This window comes from Lutjanus erythropterus, chromosome 6 (genome assembly GCF_056507025.1).
Source record: "Lutjanus erythropterus isolate fLutEry1 chromosome 6, fLutEry1.hap2, whole genome shotgun sequence".
Taxonomy (NCBI): Eukaryota; Metazoa; Chordata; class Actinopteri; order Lutjaniformes; family Lutjanidae; genus Lutjanus; species Lutjanus erythropterus.
In genome coordinates, this window is record NC_139322.1 from 34,879,854 (window position 1) to 34,904,058 (window position 24,205).

Below are 24,205 nucleotides of genomic sequence, written 5' to 3' on the forward strand. Positions count from 1 at the left end.
ATGATTCCCAAAAGCCTGACATCCACGCCTCTTTCTATATTTGCAGCACCCTTGAACCTATAAACGGTGTTTACCATACGCGCAAAAATGCACTGACATTCTTGAGCCAGGCATTGTGCATTGTCAACGGCTGCTTTAGAGCACATCAGCCTCTGCAGTTCACCACAGCTCAGAAACAAGACGACTCTGTGGGCAACGTCTTTATTGTCTCCCTGTCAGTTTTTGATTTTGATTTTTTCTTTTGGTTGTTTATCATCTCATTGAGGCCTGAGGTGATTTTAGACAGATGGGACACAAGACAAGAAAACAGAAAGGCTGGTAGGACTTTACCTAATAGTTCGAAGCATCTAATACTGGTGTTTTGCCACCGCCCCTTGGGGACTCACACAAACGTCCAAGATACCCGTTAGCAGCTGAGAGAGAAGCACCACTTAATCAAGTGAAATTACAGACTTGAAAAAGTATTCATAAAAGTATAAGTACCCAAAAAAGTGTATTAATTTTTAACAACGCGAGTACTTGTTATTGGTTACGTCAATTCCTACACTCATTCCTGTCGGGTTAGCTCATTAATGGGCAAACAGTGGAAGACAGACACAGGATTCCCTTTAACTGTTTATCTGTTGTAACCAATGCAGAAGGGCATTGTTTTAAACCTGCGCACTGAGATGAGTGGATTGGAGTAGCATTCATATAAGTAGTATGTATCTGAGTATGTATAGTGTGTGGAAATGTTAAGTGTGTGTGTGAGTGGGTAGCAGTAGTTTGTCCTTGTATTTTGTCCTGGTATGAATGGAAACGTGACCTATTTAATGCTCTTGTTTATTGTTTTTTATACTGCAGTGTCTGGTTTGGTGCAGCATTTTCTAGGGCTGAAACTAACGATTATTTTCTTGATTAATCGATTAATAGTGTGTGTGCATGTATACATATGTATGTGTGTATACATATATATATATATATATATATATACACAAACACATATGTATGTATGCATATGTTTATATATGTGTATGTATGTGTTCATATGCATATATGCAGGGGTGGAAGTAATTCATTATAAATACTCCGATTACTGTAATTAAGTAGTTTTTGGGGTAATTGTAATTTTATGAGTAGAATTTCAAGTATGTACTTTTACTTGTGCTTAAGTATTCATTTCACCATGTAATCTACTTAGTTACTTTCAAAATAATAAATGAGTACTGAGTACAAATTGAATTAATAACCAGATCTTTCTCCTGCCAATGAAAACCAGAAGGTACAGATGAAAGACTAAACACTGCAGCAGCACACATTTGGGGTAACAATGTTAATGATTAATCATTAATTAATTAATTGGCACTGAGAATATAATCAATTAAAAACATATCCATGAATATTTTATCTATAGTCTAGAAATGACAGTAATTGCTCCTCATTCAGCATTGTTTTGTCTGGTGGGGACATTTGTTGAAAATACAATATATATTTTTTCTTTGTTTGTTTGTTTATCCTATTCCTATTTTATGCTTATTTATTTTGTATTTTCAGCAAATAAAAGCACTTTGGTCAACCATAGCTGTTTTAAATGTGCTATATATAAATAAATTTGACACTGACATTGAATAGTTGATAGCCTATAAAATGTCAGAAAATGGTGAAAAATGTTGATCAGTCTTTCACAAAGCGACATCCTCAAATGTCCTCTCTTGTTTTGCTCATAGCCCAAAAACGTTCAGTTTACTCCCATGAGGGAGTAAAGAAACCAGAAAACTAATGACTCAAACCAATTAATCGATTATCAAAATTTGCAGCTGTGGCATTTTCCCTTTACCTCAAACAAATTTCTGAGATGATAAAGTTACCTTAACCTTAACTTCCACCCTGACAGGCACGCTACACGCTACTGCACCCTACATCAGCACTTTTGTTATATTTAGTAAAATCAATGTCAATAAATAGGGAGCTAAACTGACTGGTTGAAACAGACTTTGTGACGTCAGTGTTACGCATTTCTTCTGACTCCTGCTTTACATCAACAAACGTTTATCTAGATTTTTTTGTCATGATGTGAAATACCCTGAAATTAAGCGCCAGTATATACAGTGATATCACTCATATCAGTGAGTCATGTGTATCATCAGTGTGGGTGTCAATATTTAAGATCCCCGGTGATACCTAAACGGTCTCTTCCTGTTAGATTCAAGAAAGGTCAAACCCACTGGCCAATTAGTGCGGCTTATGCCCCTGCTGGTACGCGCACACGCACGCACACACACTGCAGACTGGCGTAGTCCCAACTTGGCTAACTTAGCTGTCATGCTTATGGTTTTAACTCTCATCAACATGGCTCACTCACTTGTTCATTTCCCGCGCTGGCTGCACACACACACACACACACACACACACACACACACACACACACACACACACACACACACACACACACACACACACACAGCTCAAACTCAAAACATGCCAGCCTATCTCGGCAATTACCGGAGCTGTCTGTGATAAAGTGGCGACTCCTTTAGTGAGGAGAGACAGCCGTGGTCACTGTAATGTTAAAACGATACATTTGGATCGTGTTATCCTCAGTGACTCACACTGACTAAAGGAGTATTTGGTGAAATTCAGCGCCTGCGGGAGGGAAACCAGAGGCCTGGGCTCAAGGCCACAGAACTCTAACCAGAGATTTCTCGCTACAGATCCCCCCTAAACTGCATTTCTGCGGTGGTTTCCACCTCCTACTGTCATGATTCAGCACGTTGATCACAGAAAACCTGTTTGAATTAATACTGTGATACCTAAACATTTTCAGTCTTACAGCCTTGGCACTGAAAAACTAAAAACTAAGCTGTGGCTGCCATGTTTTAACAGCATATAAGAAGCGAGGGGAAGTCTGTAGGGTGAGAGGGATGTTGGGTCAGCTGTTGATGTTGGGAAAACATGGACCACGGTGCACTTTTTCAGCCATTACTCCATCATTCCATCTCCTCATCACTTCCTCTGTCCTGTTTCTGTTAGCCAGGGGGAGAAAAATCCAATATAAGTGTAACGACCATGAGGAAAATGGCACCGGTTAAATAAAGAGCACAGATTAAAGCCAGGGGTGCCAGAATTTCATAACTGCTAGAACTGGCCAATAATGCATTTACTCTGTTAGTTTATCTTTTTAAAAAGGACACCAAATTGTACATTTTGTGAAGGTTTTTTAAACATCTGTCAATATGCAGCCATCAAGTGTAGTAAACTGTAATGACAGCATATATTCACAGCAATATTTTTCTGTAGGATAATCAGTGATGCGATTCCAGTTTTAGATTAATCTACAATTACTCAGTGAGAAATTTAAATGTATTTTATAAGATTATAAATTATTTTATAATTAATAACATCAAAATTCGACTTAAAACAATCATAAAAAATAATCATAGCCTATGAGAAAAGGCCGGAAACAAGTACAAAAATAAAACCTAAAAAGTTTGAAACATTGCTATTTGTAATAGATTAGGGTGCTTTGTTTCAAAATTTGAGAGCTTTAACGCAAAAATTCAGTGAGTTACAGATGCTGGGACAAGAATTGTTACAACCATCCATGGTCTCCCCTACTTTAATTTTTTAATTATTTCTATTTTAACGCCACGGAATTTGAAATCAAGACCACATGTGAAGTTTCACTGACAGAGACAGTGATTGCTGCTAAGCAACCAAGATGCATCTCCAAATGTGCAAAAAGTAACAATATAACAGCGGCAATTTTTGTGTGGTTGGTATGACCTCCTATGGTCAAAATAGGTAAAAATGATTACATTTCAAATGACAATACAAGACACCTTTAAGAAAAGTCAGATACCAGCAGCACTGCATTCTTTAATTCAGCAAAGTTATTTCACATACAAATTTGAAAACAGTAAAAATGACCGCCTTGGCTGTTATAGTGTTAGACTATCAGAAAGAACAAGTAGTTTTGCAGACTGTCTCCTCTGCTGTGTCACCGTCAGTCTTTCATCTAGAATGCATTTTCTTTACTAAAAATAAAGAGGGGCTGGGGAGCAGGACTCTAACCACAACTGTCCTGATGAAAGGCTTTCATGTTGATGAAACATCAGGAGGGTTATGTTGCTCTTCCTCTCTTCCCTGCATCCTCCCCCCATTTCCGTTCTCTCTATCTGTACTTGTCTGTACATCCCCTTCTTGTAAAGACAAGCAGGCAGAGCTCACAGTTCACAGATTAGTCTCTTGTACAGTGTTTTTTGACGTGTCCAGTGGATAAGGACAAAAGATAAGAAGGAATCCTGATGCACAGAGGGTCAGCGGGGATTGCGATGACTGCACAGGAGAGCAGGAGTGTATTAGAGCTGCAATGATTGATCATTAATTACCTATTAAATTAACTGCCAACTTCTCAAATGTGAATATTTTCCGGTTTCTTTACTCCTTTATGACAGTAAACTGAAGATCTTTGGGTTGCGGACAAAACAAGACAATTGAGGACGTCACCCATGGCTTTTGGAACCAGTGATCAACATTTTTCACCGTATTCTGACATTTTATGGACCAAACAACTAATTGATCAATCAAGAAAATAATCAATAGATTAATCTATAATAAAACTAATCATTAGTTGTAGCCCTGCAGTTCAGAATGCAGGCAAATCAGATTTGTTTCTTAAATCAGATCTTTAAAACGGACCGTCCACACTGTTATTTGTGACTTTAGTTACAACTGCAGGCACTGTGGTTAATCAGCAGATCTGACAGGCCAGCTCATAAAAATTAACATTTTGATTAAGAGCAGATGGCTAGCAGGTGGGAAACAGCGTCTCCCCCAGAGACAGAAAGAGATGTTCTGTGCATATTTACTCACAAAGCAGTGCAGCGCAACTTCTTTGATAACTGAATTGTTTCCTCTGGAGAGTTTGTAACTCCAGGTTAGGCCTGGGTGATAAAACGAAAGCGATATCTATCGGTGATAGTCATCAATGGCAATAAGAAAGCAGTTCAATAAAATGTTGGATAAAAAGTCTTTCATATCCCGTGACAATCATTTAAGAGACAGACTGCACGTGTGCTCCTGCCCTGGCTCATAAACAGCTAATTATGTCGCCAAGTGTTACAGTAACGCACACACAGAAACAGCAAGGAGTTACACACAAGACAACTAACAGCTTGAGTGCCACGTGAGACAATGGCATGCAAAATGAGTGCGAAAGACGGCAGTTCACCAGCGTGTCAGGTTTTTTTTTTTAATTTTTAAGTTTGACAACAACCGTTCAGACATTTGGAGGGAGCTCGGAGTAGAACCGCTCCTCCTTTAAGTCACAAGGAGCCAGCTGAGGTGGAGGAGTTGGAAAGTGTAGCTGAGGAGAGGGACGTCATGTTTGGCCTGCTATTTATCCATCTAGACTTACTTTATGTGTGAGCTGCAGAGTTGTGAAGTTTTCAGTCATAGAGATGTCTGCCTTTTCTTCAGTATAATGGGACTAAATAGCACTCAGCTTGTGGTGCTCAAAAGTCAAAGAAATAGCTTTGAAAAATTCAAAACCAGTGTCCCTTTCCAACAACCATGACTTGGATAATCCACAGACTTTGTTGTGAGCAGTTTTATGTAGGAACTACTTTTTCTCAAAGTAGAAAAAAAAAGTAGTTCCAGAAGAATCAAAAGTCGTTCCAGTACACTACAGAAAATAGAAGGTCTGTGGATTATCTCACATAACAGGGTCATGATCTTTGGAAAGAGATGCTGCTGTTGAGTTTTTCTTATTTTTTATTTATTTATTTATTTGGGCTCTTTGAGCAACTCAAGCTGAGTGTCATTTAGTCCCATTATATTTGAGAGAAGGCAGACATCTCTACGGTCGATTTCTCCAAAACTCTACAACTCATACCAAAACTATCTAGATGGACAGATAGCACCACAAGTAATTTTGATTTTTGGGTGAACTGTCCATTTAATCTACGGCCATCTAACAACTGACAGTGAACGGATGTCTTTAAATCACACAGAGCGACCCAAAGCACACAGTCAGATATGGTCTACTTAACAGTCAGCCAATCACCACATGAAGTGAATAAGCCTAAATGTCCATCAGTCTTTCGTCCAGTAAGAGTCCAAGTGTTTCCTATCAGTCCTGTCCCTCTGTAAAGCCAGACAGTCATTCAGTGAACCAGCAGACACTCAGTCATGGAGTTTTTTTTCCCTGACCAGCGGAAATGCCTCCTCTTGCCTAATTAGACAGACAGGCCAGTCAGCTTGTCACGGGCTGCATTTCACTAATTTTAATCCTTTGTCCTCCCACTGTTTCTCTACAACCCCCTCCTCCCCTTCTCTCCCCTATCTCTGTGTCTTTCCCCAACCTTGCCTCCATTTCTTTGCCCCGGGGGCTCCAGTCCCCCCCAAAAAGTTTTCCCTGTGGACTTAATTTTCCACTTGGGATCCAAGATAAGGAGGAACTGTTCTCTGAGAGAAGAACATGCTGAAATAAAACCGTTTACGGCCTTCTGTTTGTGTGTGTCTGTGAGAGAGTCTCTGTGTGTTTTTAATAGACTAGAGATGGGTCAGCTGGAGGCTGTTGACCTTGTGAGCAAAGAGTAGGGAACAGATTGTCAGGAGATAAAAACTGTACTTATACAACCTATAACCAGCAATCATTCTCTCCAGAAGGGAAGGTTAAAGGGCAGGTCCATTATTTAGGGGATTTTTTTGAGGTGTTCTTATGTATTCAAAGCCTCAAATTTTGGTAAAAGCACGCATGTTTTAGCATCAAAATGCTATTTTCAAAAGCTTCCAAAAGTTTTATTCCGACGTGACCTGACATTTCTGCATGACGATGTTGCTACAGATAAACCCCCTTGCGTAGGGAGGGCATCAGCGCTCTAACCTACGTCACAGTTTTTTCCCAACAGCTGATCGGCTGTTTCCATTAAAAAAAAACCTCTAAAACAATGCAGACAGAGTTGCCCTTTAAGAAATTACGTGTGGGTGTTTCCAGGGAAGTCGAGGGGATGCACGGATAGTACAGGCCTACCGGACGGTGTCGTAATGAGATGATTTGTCACCGAGCTTATGGCAACACCGGCTGGGTGGAGACGTAAACAGAAGCCCAGTTTGAAAGCAGGATGGCTTACAGATGACTAACAGACCTCCAGGTGTGTGAGTGCACGTAAACACAAACACATGTATCAGGACAGAGGTGGTTGATTCGTAGACAAGGTTATAGGTAATAATGTGAAAGAAGTGCGAGTGAGGAAACATCTCAAACACAGGCAAGAACAACTCTTAAATAAATACACATTTAAGAATTCACAGCACAGACTGATGCTTTCTCGGCTTTATTGCCGTAAGAACAAAAAAGTTCAGAAAACTCATGATTTCAAGGCAGTTTCGCTAGATTTTTGATTTTTGATTCACACTCAAACTCTCAAGTTTTGAAATAAACTAAACTGCTTTGTTGAGATAATTAACTTTTCAATCTTTACATAGACTTGAATCTTTGAGTTTTAGGAACTTCACAGTGAGCTCTGAACATGATTTGTCACTATTTGGTTGTTGGAAAATTGAATGGCTGCAGTTGAAAATATTAAATTATTAACCATTATTCACTTTCACTTTAATGAGTTTGCTCAACATTTTTCTTTTAAAGCTCAAAGATTCAAGTTTATCCAAAGAAAACAAGTAAATAATCAAATGAAAACATTATTAGCTGGTAACAACTTTTTTCAAAAGTTAGGAGTTTGAGTTTGGGTCAAAATTTGTCTTCAAGTAAGTTGTCTTAAAGGAGAAATCTGTAATATATTTACTGTAATAAATCATCAGAGATCAAGGAAACACAAACACAAAGTTGAAATACTCTCTTTTCTGACATCAATCCTGCAGCCGTTGTGTCCCCTTTTGAAATGTTTACTCTGGCTGGAATAACTATTTTTGTTTGTCCAGATCATCTTTAGAGTTCACATTTCTGCAGAATGTTGGCCAAATGAGTGAGTGTCTGGTTTTTGAGTCTTGAGAAATCATTTATAATCTTGTAGAAGCTGTAGATGTTTAGAAGGGTTAAAATGAGCGATATGTTAATGGAGTCTGGCAGGCAGCCGCTCTGTAGGAGCTCCTGCTGAACTTCCCAGAGTCTGGAGAGGAGGGGGCAACACCTTGCCTCAACCATAGACTGTATAAATGTTAAATAGGATTTCAACCTATTTAATATACAGTGTATGGCTCCACCTCACTGTTTGGACTGGTCTACTCATTTTTTTATTTTTAGGTTTGATGATAACAAATCAATCAAAACAGCCAAACGTATTTGTTCCCTTGTTTTTCCAACTTCCAACAAACGTGATAAAAGTTCAAATACTATATTCCTCCTTTTGCTGGGGACCATCGCATCCCACTCAAAGACCCCTGTTGGTCCCTGGACCCCAGGTTGAAAGCCACTGGGTTAGATAACAGCTGAGATGGACACAGCAGCCAGATCCCAACGCCCTGCCTTATCGGACCTCTCCCTTCCTGGGCAGCAGAGATGGATATCGCTTTCTGACAACCAGTCAGCAAGCAGACATCAGACAGTTACAGTGAGGCTGTCAAACGACATCCTGCTGCTCTCTGTCATTAATCTTAAAAGTGATTTTAGTTTACCCAGCACTTCTGTAGAACAATACAGTTTTTTCATGATTTGCTGTTTTGTAATCAGGAGATAATTTGAAAAATAAGATAACATTATTGTAATACCTGCAGTTAAAAACAGAGTAACATTTTCTCTTCAGCTCTTTTTGTCTCTTAAAGGCATAAGTCAACATTTTTGAAAATATTCGCTTCCTTGCCAAGAGTTAGAAAAGAAGATTGATACCACTCTAAAGTCTGTGAGACAAATAAAACAAAGCTAACGCTAGCTGTGGGTTAGCTTATAGTGGCTTGTCTTAAAAACTGGAAACAGCCAGCCTGACACTGTCAAAAGTGTAATAAAATATCAGCACCCCAGCGGTGCAAAGTTATATCTTGTTTGTTTAATTCCTGTACAAACCTTCCAGTAAACAACAAACATGGTTTTACCTTTGGACAGCCCCAGGCTGGCCGTTTTCCCCTCTTTCCAGTCTTTATGCTAAGCTAAGCTAATCAGTTGTAGCTTCATACTTAATGCACAGATATGAGAGTGGTATCAATGTTCTTCATCACTCTCAGCCAGAAAGTGAATAAGCAAAAAAAAAAAAAAAAACTTTTACGTTCTTTTAGGCTACTTGTAGATTCTTTTAGTTAGGTTTAGGTACTTTAGTGACAAGTTAAGTTAGGCAACAGGCTGAGAAAAAACTGTATACAGCCCTTTTTTTTGCCATGAATTTGTTCTTATATTTATAAGTCTTCTGACATGATATTTTCTTATTCTATATTTTATTTCAGTCATTCCCAGAGACTGCATCGTGACCCACAGGTGAGTCACGGGATTTTATTTGGGTCGCTGAATAAATAAAAAAGACTATGGAAGAAATTCTGCTAATTTCTCATCTATAAAGTATTTAAAAAGTGGATATATGTGTGGATAGTTGTTTTCAATAACCCATCAAGAATTATTGATAAGGCTTATTGTGAATCAGATCACAATGGTTTGTCATTTTTTAAAAAGTGGTTCCCCAGAAAAAAATTGGCAAACAATGTTTAATTTTATAATGTACATTTCTTTTTATTATTGCATATTTTATTCTTCTTCTGTCTTTTATTACTTGATATTTAAATTCACTAGGAGTCGCTCAATAAATCACTAATAAACGATGTGGCGTGGGATCATAGGAGTGGTTATCTTTACCTTTAAACAAGCACCATAGCTGATGATCTATCTAAGGTGACTCAGACAGAAATCACGCTCAAGGACGAGGTAATGTGAAACTTTCATTCATGTTATGTTTAGTTAAATTCACCAACTTTCTCCCTCACTCACTGCCGTATTCTACGTATCCCGTGTTTTCCCGGAAGATACAGTAACCACCAGCTAGCTAGCAACAGCTAGCAGGGAATGCACCGTTACCTTCATCAATTCTGTATTTTTCTGACCTTAAACTTAAGTCCACAACTCAACAAAAATATAACACATGTATAGCATTTTTAGACATTATAATGTGGAAATGTTACATATTATAGCTTTAATTTACTGGCTTTTTTCACATGATTGCACTTGTGTAACCAGTGTGAAAACAAACATCTTTAATCTTGAAATGTTAATCAACCACAATGAAACATACAGAGGACAATCTGAAGCATTTTTAGGGTTAAAAAAACATAACTCCTTTATATGAAACACACTGCACAAAGAATAAGACGTCCAGATGAAAACAACTTCTAAATTGAAACCAAGGATAACAGATAACTCATATCACAAGTTGCTCTGAGAAGCCTGATTCTACTTTTCTATTACGTGTGCAGTTTCAAAGCCGTCCTTTCATCTGTGAACTCATCCTCGGGGCTCTCCTCTCCTCACATAAAAGACAAGAGGATGGAGCCATGCTCGAGGAATGAGCCTTGTCTTTGCCACATGCCTTCGCCCTTGGCTTTCTGTCCTCGGCTCCAGCTGGCTGCCAAGGCTGCCTGCCTGCCTCAGCCTCGACCCCCTCTCTGTCACTTTGGCCACGGCTGGCAACGCTGGCATTCTCCCCCTCTGCATCCCTCTGTCTATTCATTATACCATCCCTCCATCAATGAGCCTTTCACAGAGGCAGCAGAGCGGGGTCTGAGCAGGGCTTGCAGCTCTTTCTGAGGAATGCAACTGAGCTGCCTTCATATTAGCAGAGATCTCGAGACTTCTGCCCTCACAGAGCTGCTGTCATGTGTTTTTTCACACCTCAGTGGCATAAAAATATACTAAGCAAGTCCAGCGCAGTCATATCAGTATTTACAGCGGAGGATGCCTAACTCCCAGGGGGCCTCTCTCCTGAAGCAAGATTAGTGGGTCAGCATCTGGGCTTAACCTTGAATTAGCAGGGTCATGGTGGTGCCTGGTGATGACTGCACATTTAACCTGCTCCAGATCAGGTTATGTTAAAACAGTCAACCTCAAATAGTTTATATCACCACAGTGATCAATACAGATGGATTCACTTGAAGGTGCAGTAAGGGATTCGGAAGAAAGATACAGAAATCGATTATTAAACTAATCACCAATTATTTTGATAATCAATTAATCGGTTTGAGTCATTTTTTTAAAGAAAAAGTGTCCAAAAAAAGCTCCTTAAATGCTAATATTTTCTGGTTATTTTACTCCTCGCTGACAGTAAACTGAATATCTTTGCGCTGTGGACAAAACAAGACATTTGAGGATGTCATCTTGAGCTTTGGAAAACAATGATCAACATTTTCTGATACTTTTTGGACCAAACAACTGAAAATAATCATCACAGGAAAAACTTGAACCTGATTTGTTATTATCTGGTTGCTAGAAAATTAAATGGTTGCAGGTGAAAATATTAAACCATTATTCACTTTCACTTCAATGGGGTCGCTCAAAAAAGTTTGAAATACTATTTTTATGCGGTTTGTAAAACTTAAAAGAATCAAGTTGGTACAACTTTTTTCAAAACTAAGGAGTTTGAGTTGGGCTCAAAAGTCAATTAAAGTAATTTGCCTTACAGGAGAAATCTGTAATATATTTACTGTATTAATCCATAAAATGATCATGATATGTCATCACAGATCAAGGAAACGTCTTATCAAGTGATCAATTAGTGGAGAAAATGATTGACAGATGAATCAATAATGAAAATAATCGTTACAGTAAAGACTTGAAAAATAGGTCCAAACATATGGAGCACATGGACATGTGTCTGTTCTGTCTCTGTTTTCAACTGACAAGATTATGACAGGATTAATTAATGGAGTCATTGAGAAAATAATCAACAGATTAATCGCCAATGAAAATAATTATTAGTTGCAGCTCTAATTTAGTCCATGAGCCAGCAGCGTTGTTCAGTATCATCTGATGGGAATAATGCTCATGGTGATGTGAAACTGTGGTGGCTTTATGTGCGCCTTCATGCATTTAATCCTTTTAGGTCTTACAAGCAGCACTAGCTTTTACTGTTATGTTTTATTTTTCTCACATTTATCCAGTTCCTCCTGACATTAAACCATAAATGTCTCCTTCCCACAGTTACCACTTCTGCAGTGTACTGTACTGATTTGTTTTCCCTTCTCACATTTATCATTTGAGCGTTTTGACCTTATTTAATGAGATGTCTGTCAGGTCACCAACTTGATGAGTCCATGTAAATGGTTGTGTTTGGTGGAAACTTGATAGCAGCTAGGTTTCCCTCAGAATGCAGTGCAGACTTTTACTGAATTTCCAGATAATCGGAAAAAGAAAATTCAAGTTAATCTGGGTTTCCTTCCACTTCTGTTATGAGGAAGTTAGGAGCTGAATAAAAGTTTGATGCCATTAAATCGTTGCAGAGGAAGAGGGTAAAATGAGATGATTATAATAGTAATTTTTTAAACTCAAATGTTGAAAAACCATATAGTTTCATGTATCCATTCTGGGAACACAGCTCTGAGGTAGTGCTGTAGGTGAGAGGGACACAAAAAATGTATTCACTAAGTTTCCATCATACTGCATTTCGTTTAGATTGATACATCATCTTTTCTACCTCAGCCAAACTTAAGAACTAGTCAAGTCAGTTTTGTTTATATGGCACCAAATCAGGACACTTTCCACAGACAGCAGTGCTCTTTATAATATTACTTACAGAGACACAACAGTCCCCATCATTAGCAAGCATTTGGCAACACTGGTGAGGAAAAACTCACTAAAAAACTAAAACTATTTGGCAATATTTGAGCTTTTTTCCTAGCATCCCCACTCACTTTTTTATGCACAAATAGTAAATGTGCATAAACACAAACTACATCTTTATGGTGGATGGAAACACACATGGAAATCAGCTGTACTGTGGATAATAAAGGTGTAGTTTCCATTTTAAAGCTGACATATTTGGGTACATAAAAAAAAATAATCATGTCCTCTGGCCGAGCTGATCACAACACTTTATTACCGTCCATGACTGTGTCACAACTGATTCAGCTTTTTATTTTGAGACTGTCTTTAGACAGGGCGGGTGTGAGCTGGATCCTTACCTTGGCCTCGCACTTCCTGTGGGTGGCTGTCTTGCATACTAAGAAGAATGAGAGTAGGGAAGGACGGAGGAAAGAAAACAAGAAGTCAAAATGAGAATTGTCATAGCTGCACTGTTCACTTATTTATATTAACATGCAAAATGAGGTAATTATTTTATTTTATTGCTTGTCTAGTTTTGTAGCACAACCCATATAAAGATCTTGACGTCATCCTGCTGAATTACCATAGAATTAAATATGTCAGAAGTGGGACCAAGTCTTTGCACACAAGTCCTAAATCAAGTTCCAAGTCAAGTCCTGAGATCTAAACCTAGAGTTTCCAGTCCTAAATTAGTCATAATGTAACAGTGAGTTTTCGGCCTCATTTATTCACAAATTACTTAGCTGTTATGTTGATGTTAACTGAGCAGTACCTTGCTAACTACATTAATATTATCCTCAACTTACTGTTCTTTGTGCAACTTCATATGTTGAACTAAGTTGGAAGTTGTTGTATCTCCTTCTGTGATTTTCTTCCTGCATGTTCAGCGTAGTGCACATGGTTGTTGACCACCTAATAGCTTTTGTACACAATTATCTTTGGTGTATTTCTTTCCAACTAGCGTTGAGGAATGAAACATTATTTCTTCCCTGGAACTTGATTGGATGCTGTCAGGTTGATTCAGACAAAGTGAGAATTAAGTGTCAAAGTATTGAGAATGAATAGCATCAACATGAGTTGATTAAAGAATTGAAGGGAAATGAACTGATTCATGGATTCAAACTTTTTTAAAAGACTGATTTTTTAAACTTTGGACTTTGTCTAAGTCGAGTTGCAAGTTTTGATTTTGCCAAGCTGAATCTAATATCATCAAAATTGTGTCCACACCTCTGATACACGGCTTACACCCTGAGTGAAACACACACAGATTGTGACGTGTCACAACCAGTGTGCTCTGCACGTGATCTTACAATGTCGATGAATCAGGATACGAGCTGTGCTCCTTTGCATCAATGCCTGATAACACTCAACAAAAGCAGTTATTTTATTCCATTCCCTCTCTAGATTTTGGTGCCTGAACCTTGACCATGTCTTTTGTCAGAATGGCACGTACAGTGTGTACTTCAAGGGTAAAATGACACTACGCTACGTGACAGGGTTGGTGTGTGCTGCCCTTGATTCATTAATACATGACACACCCTACATCTGCTGCCGTTCTAGTCTGTCGTGACACCGCTCACCACATTCCTCTTAGTCCCTCAAAGTCACTCAGTCGTGAGTGACATCAATCACGTGACCATGCTCTCGACATTTACCTCTGCAGAAGGAGCCGACGTTGTCGACGTTCTGACGACACACGCTGCACTGTCGCTTCTTCTTAAAGGTCTTCTCCTTGAAGACGTGGGGCTCTCCCTTCCCCCCCTGCATACACACACACAAACAAACAAGGGAAAATAAGATTCACACCCGATACAGGACCAGAAGTGGCTTATTTTTTTCCATCACATAAACCATCACACAAATCATATGTTATTGTGCTGTAGACAACCAAAAACTATTTAGTCGGAGAGTGATCCCTTATAAAAGTAATGCAATTACAATTTCAAGCTGTTTTAAGCACTTTATCCAAAATCCAAGCACTTTTCAGACCAAACTGAAACGTTTTCAAGGATTTCCCGTATCTTTAAGATCCCTGAAGGGGCCATATTCACCAACATTCTGAGCGAGAACGCTGTCAGAGAACTCTAGACAGTACCATAGAGTCTTAGAGTCCTTGCTTATGAGATGAGATGAGATGTCTCTTTATTAGTCCCACAATGGGGAAATTTCCAGTGTTACAGCAGCAATGTGGAGCAAAAATATAAAGAACCATCAATTAAAAAAAAATCTATATAAAAATATGAGTAAGAAGAAAAAAAAAAATATGAACAATCTAAAAAATAAAAATAGGAACACTATAAACAGGTGAAATATAAAATAGGACCAGTATATACACAACATAGGGAGACTCAGCAGTTGAGTTTCCACCACTGCAACTCTGCACCACTGCAAAATCAACAGGCTTTACCACTGAATTTAGTTTCTATTATTATCATTATTATCATTATTATCATTATTATCATTATTATCATTATTATTTTATGCACTTCACATCTCTGTTAAATAATAAATTGTGAGCCTCACTTTAAAAGTAGACAACGAAATGCCTAGAAACACAGGTCTACTTACCCAGTAGCCTGGTAACATGCTGAAAATTATTATATTTATTTGCTTACATTTATTCACCATGCTGGAAATTGTATTACTTAATATATTTGATATTAAGGGGGCAGATCAGACTTTTTTAAGTGAGGCCCATAATCAGCGTATTACTTAAACTAGATGATCAGAAAAGGCTGTCAAACTCAAGGTAAAGTAGTTGAAATGTTTTAAATATAGAATACATTTAATGGTTTTTTTTAGGTGGCTAAAATATGTTTTGCTGTTAACCTTGTCAACGACAGTACATTGCTTAGCTTCCTACACCGCCACTGCTGCCTCTTAAAACTGGGGGCGTGTCGACCACCATCTACTGTCGGTAACATACTTACTATGGATAAGGACCTCTTACAACCCACAACCCTGCTTCAAATAATCCAAACTACCCCTTTAATATATTTGATATTAGCGTGGGAAGCCCAGTGTGTCCATGAATGCCAATTTGTGAGTCTGCAAGGTGTGGACATCCAGTGGGAATGCGAGACTGTAACAGAGCTGTAACTGTTTGTGTGATCACTTTGCTGATGGAAGGTTGAGACAGAGTAGTCGAGAAGTCATCACCGCTGTACTGGGTGCATTTTTCCAGTTGCCAAATATCTTAGTGTTGTGATCACTTTCATTTTTGGCATTACAGTGTTGCTGCGCTGGGTGGGAGATGCTGGGCCACGTCTGACAGAAAACATCATCTCTGCACGATCTAAACAATAGTGTTTCTTAAACTTGTTCGGAGAATATTTGTCTTTCTGACAATTTCTGCCAGAAATCTGTAATATATGTACTGTAATAAATCATACAGTTACCATGATATGTCATCAAAGATTAAGGAAACATGTTAAGATGAAATACACTGTACTCTACCAACAACGCTCCAGCTTCAGTGTCCTCCTTTGAAATTCTATTCTGGGTCGGAATAACTCTTTCTGCAAGCCCATTTCATGTGGATTAGACTTCAAATTAATGCCGAATGTTCACCGAATGAGTAAGTGTCTGTTTATGCGTCATAAGAAAGCATTATTAATCTTTCAGAAGGAACAGATGTTTATAATGGTTAAATTCAGCAAAACAGTAATGGAGTCTGGCAGGCGTCACTTAACTCAAAGTCCAGTGTGTGTATTTTTAGAGCAGTGGGCTTTGTTTTCAGGATAACAGGCTTAACTTTCATTGACGAGCAATGAACAGTTCTAATCAACTGATCAACTTACAATGGAGGACTTGTCATCACTTGTTATCGTCAGTTTATGATGTTGCATATGTCTGGTGCTCCTGCATCCTGCAGAGCTTCCCTGAGCCTGGGGACGAGGGTGCAGGGGGAAACAACTTGCACCAACCATACATCGTATATTAAACAGGATTACAACATTTTTAATATACTGTCTACAGTGTCAGCTTGCCATTTGGACTGCCATACTCATTTTTGCAGTGCAAGTGCTACATATTTCTCCTAGTCCTCCTTTGTACACCTAAGTATTTTCCTTCGAGCTCTCTTGGATGCCTTGAGGATAACTTTAATCTTTGTCATGATCTCGTCTAAACTGTGAGGGGAAATTCTTAGAAAACCTCATACTTCTGAGCTTTTTTTTTTCTTTTAGAATTTTGTAACTAGGAGAAACTCTTTGTATAAGGAAGTTTTTATAAATATGGCCTCAGGGTGCATAGTTGTGCGTATGAGTGTGAGAATGTATGGTTACAACCATTCTCTGCTCCCTTTGCCTCTTGAACCTCTGTTCTGGTTGTGTAACTGTCTTCCAGTAATAATCCTTGTGGTTCCTGCCCAAACCTCAGTATAATCCTGAGTGTGTGTTCGTGTGTTTGAGTGTGTGCTTGAACATGTGTGTGTGAAGGTTTGGAAAAGAGAAAAAAGAGCTAAAGTCTTGGTCTAATTCTTGAACAGAGAATGCGGGAAGGGAAAAGTAAAAGAAATCGACCACTTTTCTTTCTCATGTCACAATGTGTGTTAGTGTGTGTGTGTGTGTGTGTGTGTGTGTGTGTGTGTGTGTGTGTGTGTATGTGTGTGTGTGTGTGTGTGTGTGTGTGTGTGTGTGTGTGGTGGCCATCCCCACCCAGTGCCTCTTTGTTTCCCAACATGGGATCAGATCCGCAGATGACTGAGTCTGACGTGACTCTGTGGAGGCTTTGAACATGAGAACAGTAACAACCGCGGGCTAAGTATGGGGATTGCTAAGCATGTTTTCATGCATGGATACATACAAGGGGGAGGAAAATAAGAGGAGGGGCTTGGGGGGGGGGGGGGCATGTGAACAATGTATGTGCAATGTCATGCTAAGGGCTGAGAAATGATCTGCTCTGGCTTGACAAAGTCCTCCAGGTTGGAGAGGAAAAGGACCAACCAGATTGCAACAAGTGCAAAAAGACAGCATCTGTGATGGTCTTTGGGTGTGATAGTGTTCATGGCATCATGGGTAACGCTCGCATCTGTTAAGGCCCCCTTGATGCTGAGAGGCACATACAAGTTTTGGAGCACCATATGCTGCTATCCAGATGACATCTTTCTCAGAGACGTCCCTGCTTATTTCAGCAAGACAACGAAAAGACACATTCTGCACTTGTTCCAACAGCATAGCTTCATAGTAAAAGAGTTCAGGTACTGACTGACGGTCCTCAAAGTACTCAGATGTTCCTTAAAGTTCCATGAGGTGCCTGCAAGAACCTTTGGGATTTCAGAGTATGAAACCCCTTTTGAATTAAGTTTCCAGGTACAGTTTTGTTGGGCACTGCTGTCGCCGGTGCAGATCCATAAAAATGTAAAATTATTGGTTATCTTATCGGCTGGTAAAAAAAAAAAAAAAGTAAATTGTGCATCCCTATAATTTCACTTACACTACTTTTTGGGTTCTGTTGACCAGTGTTGTCAACAATAGTGAATTACTGAAATGCTTTCAAGACCATTTTTCCACAGCATCGATACTCCAGCACCAGCTACTCCCCCCCCCCCCACTCTTTCCTCTCTCTGATGCAAGTTGACACACTGCTGCAGAGCCCAGATAGTTTCATCTCCTCTCGCTTACTCACAGTGGTGTCTTCTTTTAGGTACTTATCTCATTTTCATCGCAACTTCCTGGAATGACCCGTCTTTTATGCCCTCAATGTCAATGTCAGTGTGTCCCTTCCATCCATCCATCTTCAAATGCTTATTTTATGTCGGGCTGCGGAGGTAACAGTTCCAACAGGGGATCCCAGACATCCCTTTCCCTGGCTACATTATATTTCCCGTGGTCTTAAAATAGGTATTGGATAATGATATGTTTATTAGTATTATACTGAAATGAGAACTTCCAGTATTGTGACAACCCCTGCAGTAGATTAGTGTCTGTAGCAGTTGCATGGACAAGTCTATGGAGAGGTCTGTGCAGTCCCAACAAATTGGGAGTTTAGGGATGTCCTCACAGCTGGTACACACTCTGATGACGAAATGTATGTCGCACAGTCCCTTCCCCACACGTGGAAAATATAATGCTGCCTGCACATAAAGAGGCAGCTGCAGCACACATATTCTGTAAACTGGCAGGTATCCAGTCAAAAGCAAAGGATTTGGGCTGAAAGCGTTTCTCTGTTCCCTCGTCTGAGAGCAAATATGAGTGTAAACACACACCATCGGCGTCACCACCATGAGGAAACAGATATATGTAAGAAAGCGATTGTGCTACTGAGGTGACTCAGTGTTCACGTTTCCATAGCTTTGGATAATTAAACTGATACATGAACATAAAGGGGTTTTTGTTTCCTCTGTGTGTGCTGTTCCTCCTTGGTAACAGAAAAGAGGGCTGTTTGCACACTTTTTCCATTATTCTGCTGCTCTGACTCTGTTCTAGAGACTGGACAGTGTTTGGACAGCTGCCTGCCTGGCATCACCCTCTGCCAGCAGTGTTCAGCGGCTGCTGGCCTGCTCCAGTACAAGTGTACTATGACCGCAGCACCCTGGATGGTGGTGCTAGACCTGGTGGGTGGTGGGCTGATGTCTGTTATATAATACAGTGGTGTGGTCGGGAGATTGACGTCCCTCCCTAAAACTGCACAGTCATTACTTTTGGAAACTGTATATTTCTCATGTCGGGATTTTCATTAATTTCTATTTGACTCAGTATGACTTCTTGGCTCATCCTGGTTTATACTTTTCTCACAGTAACAAACCAAAATCCACACAGACTTCATTAAACTTTCATGTTATCTTATCTTATCTTGATCCTGTTTTCATGAATCCCTGATTTGGCTCAGCTTCCTAACTCCAAGTCCACCCTTTCCTGAACCCTAACATAACAAATGTTCCTTCGCCTCATGACCACTCATGACTACCTCATGTATTCTTCGCTCATTAGCTCTGCTACAACATTTATAACACTAACCAAGCACGTTAGATACAGACTTTAAAACACACACATTCTTTGAAATAAGGGGTTTGAAACGGGTCCTCCTGAAGGGCTGAGGTTTTACCCAGAACTATCTGCTTCTGAAGAATTATTTTTTTGAAGAAATGGTTTGTCAAGGGTTCTTTGTAAGAAAATGGGTCAAATTAAGAACCCTTCTTCAAGGATTGCTGAAGGCAGGGGTGTTAAAAGATCTGAATGCTCAAATATTCTAATGTCTGTCCATGTTTCAAATGGTACTTTTTTACTGGAAGCCCTCTAATCAAGTTATTTTATCAGTTTTTTGTTCTTGTGTTTTTGCCTCGTGTAGAAAATAATACGGTTCTTTGTAGAACCCTCAATACTGTGGGTTATAGGTGAAACCCTTATAAAAATATTTCTTTGTAGAATCCCATGGTTGGGTTCCAGATGAAACCCTAGGAATATAAAAAGGGTTCTTGGTAAAACCATTTAGATGGATTAGAACCATTACACCATAGAAAGCTTATCCTTTAGAACCTCTCATAGCAGCTTCTGGGTGCAACCTTTCCAGATGGTTCTAGGTTTAACCCTTAATGTTGGGTTCTAAGTAGAACCCCCTGAAAGGGTTCTACCAGGAACCAAATATAGCTCAAACCAAAGAATGCTACATGGTTCTAGTTAACACCTTTATTTCTAAAAGTGCAGTGTACCACAATGTAACACTCATTTTACAAACTTCTTTTTGTGTGTTTTTGTGGATTCAGTTGATATAGATTGCCCTCATTCTCACTTGTGCAATAATCTTGTGAAATATGTGTGTGTCTGTGTGTGTATAAGCATGCATGAGTGTACACACAGGGCCCACGGTGAGTTTAAAAAAGCAACCAGTGACTGTCAGCTAGACCGCAGTGGTGATGTGGGCTGAGAGATAAACACATGGAGGAGAGGTTGGCAGCATTCTTCCTGGTTCAGACACAATCAAGACCACTATATAGTCCAACCACAGGCAATCATGGTCAGACAGTGATATACAGCTGCTACTGAACGTTTATGAGGTCTCATATGGATTGACACAAATATAAGTTGCTACACTGGTTCACGTGAGGGGACTGGAAACCACTTTATCTTTCGTGCAACAGACAACAATTGGTGTGCTGCTGGTTAGGGGTTAGGTCTCTGACCATGAACCACAATGTCCCCGGTTTACGTCATCCTCATCTTTCTTTCTCTCCTCGCTTCCTGTCACCTCTATAATTGGCTGTCCAATAAAAACATAAAATGCTGAAAAAATGACTGTATCTTATAAACAACTGGAGTGCTACTTTTCTGTGTCAAATGCTACATGATGCTGTGTGTTAGCCAAGCAGTGAGAGTGACCGCTGATTTTCCCCAAAAGTTTGCAGGTTCAATCTCGGAGAAAGCATGCTTATTCAGCGTACTTCAGCTCTGGTAACTTTTGAGCCAGCATGGATGAGAAGTCCTTGAAGTGCTCAAAAGTTGTAAAAAAAAATTTTGAACACAATTCCATGACAACAGGACAAACACCATCTGGTGATAATTTGGTCTGGTCACCAGCTTCAGAACAGCCACCAAAGGGACTTGGAATGAGAGTCAACATCTGCATGGTTGAGTGTCAAAAGACTGTCAGATTTAAGTTACTGCTCTGGCTCACAATATTCTGTTCAAACCAGAGCTGACACCATAGTTTTCAGCACTGATGCACACAACACACAGTAGAGTTTTTGAATGGCTGATACAGAGTAACAGGCTGCAACAAGGGATGTTCCTAATTACTAACTTCTGTGTTCACTAAATGGTAATTTAAATTTAGTTTAGTAGACTAGTCTAAAAGTAGAAACAAAATGTCAATTTGGTGTGTGTGGCTAACATTTGCAGTGCTAGCACTCCGGCTTGCCTTGCAGGTTAATGTCCACATGCCTGTGCTGCATTTCATCGTCAGTTGAGTGATTATATGTTAGTTTAGTCAGACAGTCTACATACAACCTTATTTTCATTTTCTAGATCAAAATACTGCCAAACCGTGCTGGTTTACATGTCTTTTTTTGTACCACTATCCAACCCACTGCACATCAGCATCTGCCTGACAGAGCTGTAGCTCTGACTAGTGGCAGAGACTCAACAGTTAACCAGTGTTGTGTATTTATAAGATATTATTAATTAATTCAACTGACTAGTACTTCTGCTGCCGTTTAGCAAAGGTAGCATTGTTTAATTGAGTAATTGTGCACATCCCTACCAACAACACAGGGTCAACATCAGTTCAGAAGTGTTAGCACAAAAATAGCTAAAGAGGTAACAGATTCAAATGTCTCTTCTATTGTAAAGTAAAATATAACAGCTAGCTTTTCAGTTGCATATACTGGTATATGTGCTAGCCATTTGTGCTTGTATGTTGTTCATTTTGAAAATATTGTGTTAGCTAACTCAGCTAGCCACTTGGTCTTATCTTACAAAAAGTTATGTTCCACAAATTCATTAAACAAATGTTGTGGGCAATTGACATGACAGTACTAAGTTCAGCGTACTTTCCAGTCATTTCAACAAGCTTGTACCAGACGTGTTCGGGGTTTTGTGTTAAGAAAAGATGAACACATTATGATGGGTCACATTTCAGAAAGTGTACAGATGCCATGTGTTATGACTGTCTGCACCTCAGTACGGATGTATTTTCACAGTTACTTCCTCCTTTTGTTATCTTGTTTTCAAAATTTAAGTTTAGAAGTCCTTAATAACATTTAATGTTATTATCAAAATAATATTTGAGTGAGCTTTCTCTGTGGCCTCAGATTGTTAGCTAGCGTTAGCTAACTAATCTGATATAAAAGAATATTATACTTTGTCATTTCAAAATAAATTACATCATTTAAATTATGTAAGCCTCGTGCCATGAGTTCTGTTTGTTCGTAGACCATATACCTGCACCTTAAAGAGTAATTTAATACGGAAACCTACAATTATTGTAACCCTTTGTTGCTCTTTGAAAATAGGTACATTTAAACATTCACACTGGTTAAAGCAGAATTAAATATTTAACATTAGAATTATACTATTAAAAATGCTAAAAAAAAATACTCAAACTGATTGGTTTGAGTAATTTTTTAGGAAAAGAAGACAAAATTCTCTAATTTCAGCTTCCTAAATGTTAATATTTTCTGGTTTCTTTACTCCTCCCTGACAGTAAATAGAATATCCTTGGGTTATGAGTAAAACAAGAAATTTGAGGACGTCAACTTAGGCTTTGGGAAACACTAACTGACTTTTTTTTAAACCATTTTCTGACATTTTAAAACAGACAAATATTAATCGAGAAAATAATGTATTAATCGACTATGAAAATAATTGTCAATTGAAGCCCTAATAATAAGACAGAAAAAACATAAGAGAATCCTTTGCTCTACAGCCCAGTGAACTGGTCCTAGGGTGAAACTAATGTATGATCAGCTTAATTAAGAAAATCAAACTGTGTAAACTGGGTCAACTACCAAATCTATCGAAGCACTGAGCTCTACTTGGGAGTCCAGTAGAAGAAACCACAGAGAAGGAGGTTTATAACTTCGAGGAGCATTACAACACAGAGGAAGCAGAAAACAACTGGCAGAGTCTGAGTGCATAAGCACTAAAAAACAACCTGGGATGCAGAGCCCGGTCCCCAGGATAGTAATTACTGTCATTGCTGTAATGGATAAAAAACATCTTCCTCTGGTAGAACATGTGTTATCCAGTATACAGTACTCCGAGCTATCTAATAAAGAAACAGTTAGAGGTTAGATCATCTCTGCTGCCTGAGAGAAAAAGAACTGAAACACAGAAGAGAATGAGATGTACAAGATCACTGACAAACAGTGATGGACAAATCCTTACATGCAGAACATGTGACCATTTGAGCTACAAGTCCTCCACCAGCTGGGACCTGCCTACATTTCCACAGAGGTGACACAAGTTATAAAAAGCTACCTGAGACGTCAGAAAGAAAAACTCTACACACACAAACACTCACTCACGTGCAGACTTGTGTCCCTGCAGACAGTCGGTGGAAACAGACAGCCTTCCCCTTTCCTCTTCCAGTCCCCCGGTCCCCCCGTGAGTGTGCCAGGACAGACCCCACCTCCCCTGCAACATCTGCTACGCACAAGAAAGTCCTTTTTCTAATATTTTTAGCCTTCTGGCAGAATGAGGAACCAGAGGTTTCTGGAGTCAAAGAGATGCTTTCTAAACCAGAGATCCCTCCCCTTCCTCGCTGTGCGTCTGCCAGCCGTCACAGAACAGTAGCTGGATTGAATGAGGGAGGGGTTTGACACATAAGAGATGCACGCACACACAGGCAGAGATTCATGCATACAAATGTAAAAACAAACACAGAAACAGAGAGCCATTTGCACACATATCTCTAGAAACTCCTTCCCTCTTGTTTCTTTCTAAAAATAGTCTTGATATTTGGACAATGATGGGCATTGTGCTGGAGTGGTACATTTCTGACTCCAGGACTGGACACTGTGACCTCAGCTTCAGCTGC

General features: G+C 39.3%; 1 protein-coding gene across 2 annotated transcripts in view; it reads right to left on the bottom strand.

Annotated features, from left to right (window-relative positions):
* Positions 1-24,205, bottom strand: part of tns2a (tensin 2a) — a 77,846-nt gene that overhangs the window by 36,514 nt on the left and 17,127 nt on the right. For both annotated transcript variants that reach the window (XM_084721775.1, XM_084721774.1), the window contains exons 2-3: positions 14,386-14,491; positions 13,090-13,127 (exon numbers count right to left, since the gene is read on the bottom strand). In XM_084721775.1, the coding sequence (XP_084577901.1) occupies positions 13,090-13,127; positions 14,386-14,491 (144 nt within the window). The remainder of the gene's footprint in view (positions 1-13,089; positions 13,128-14,385; positions 14,492-24,205) is intronic.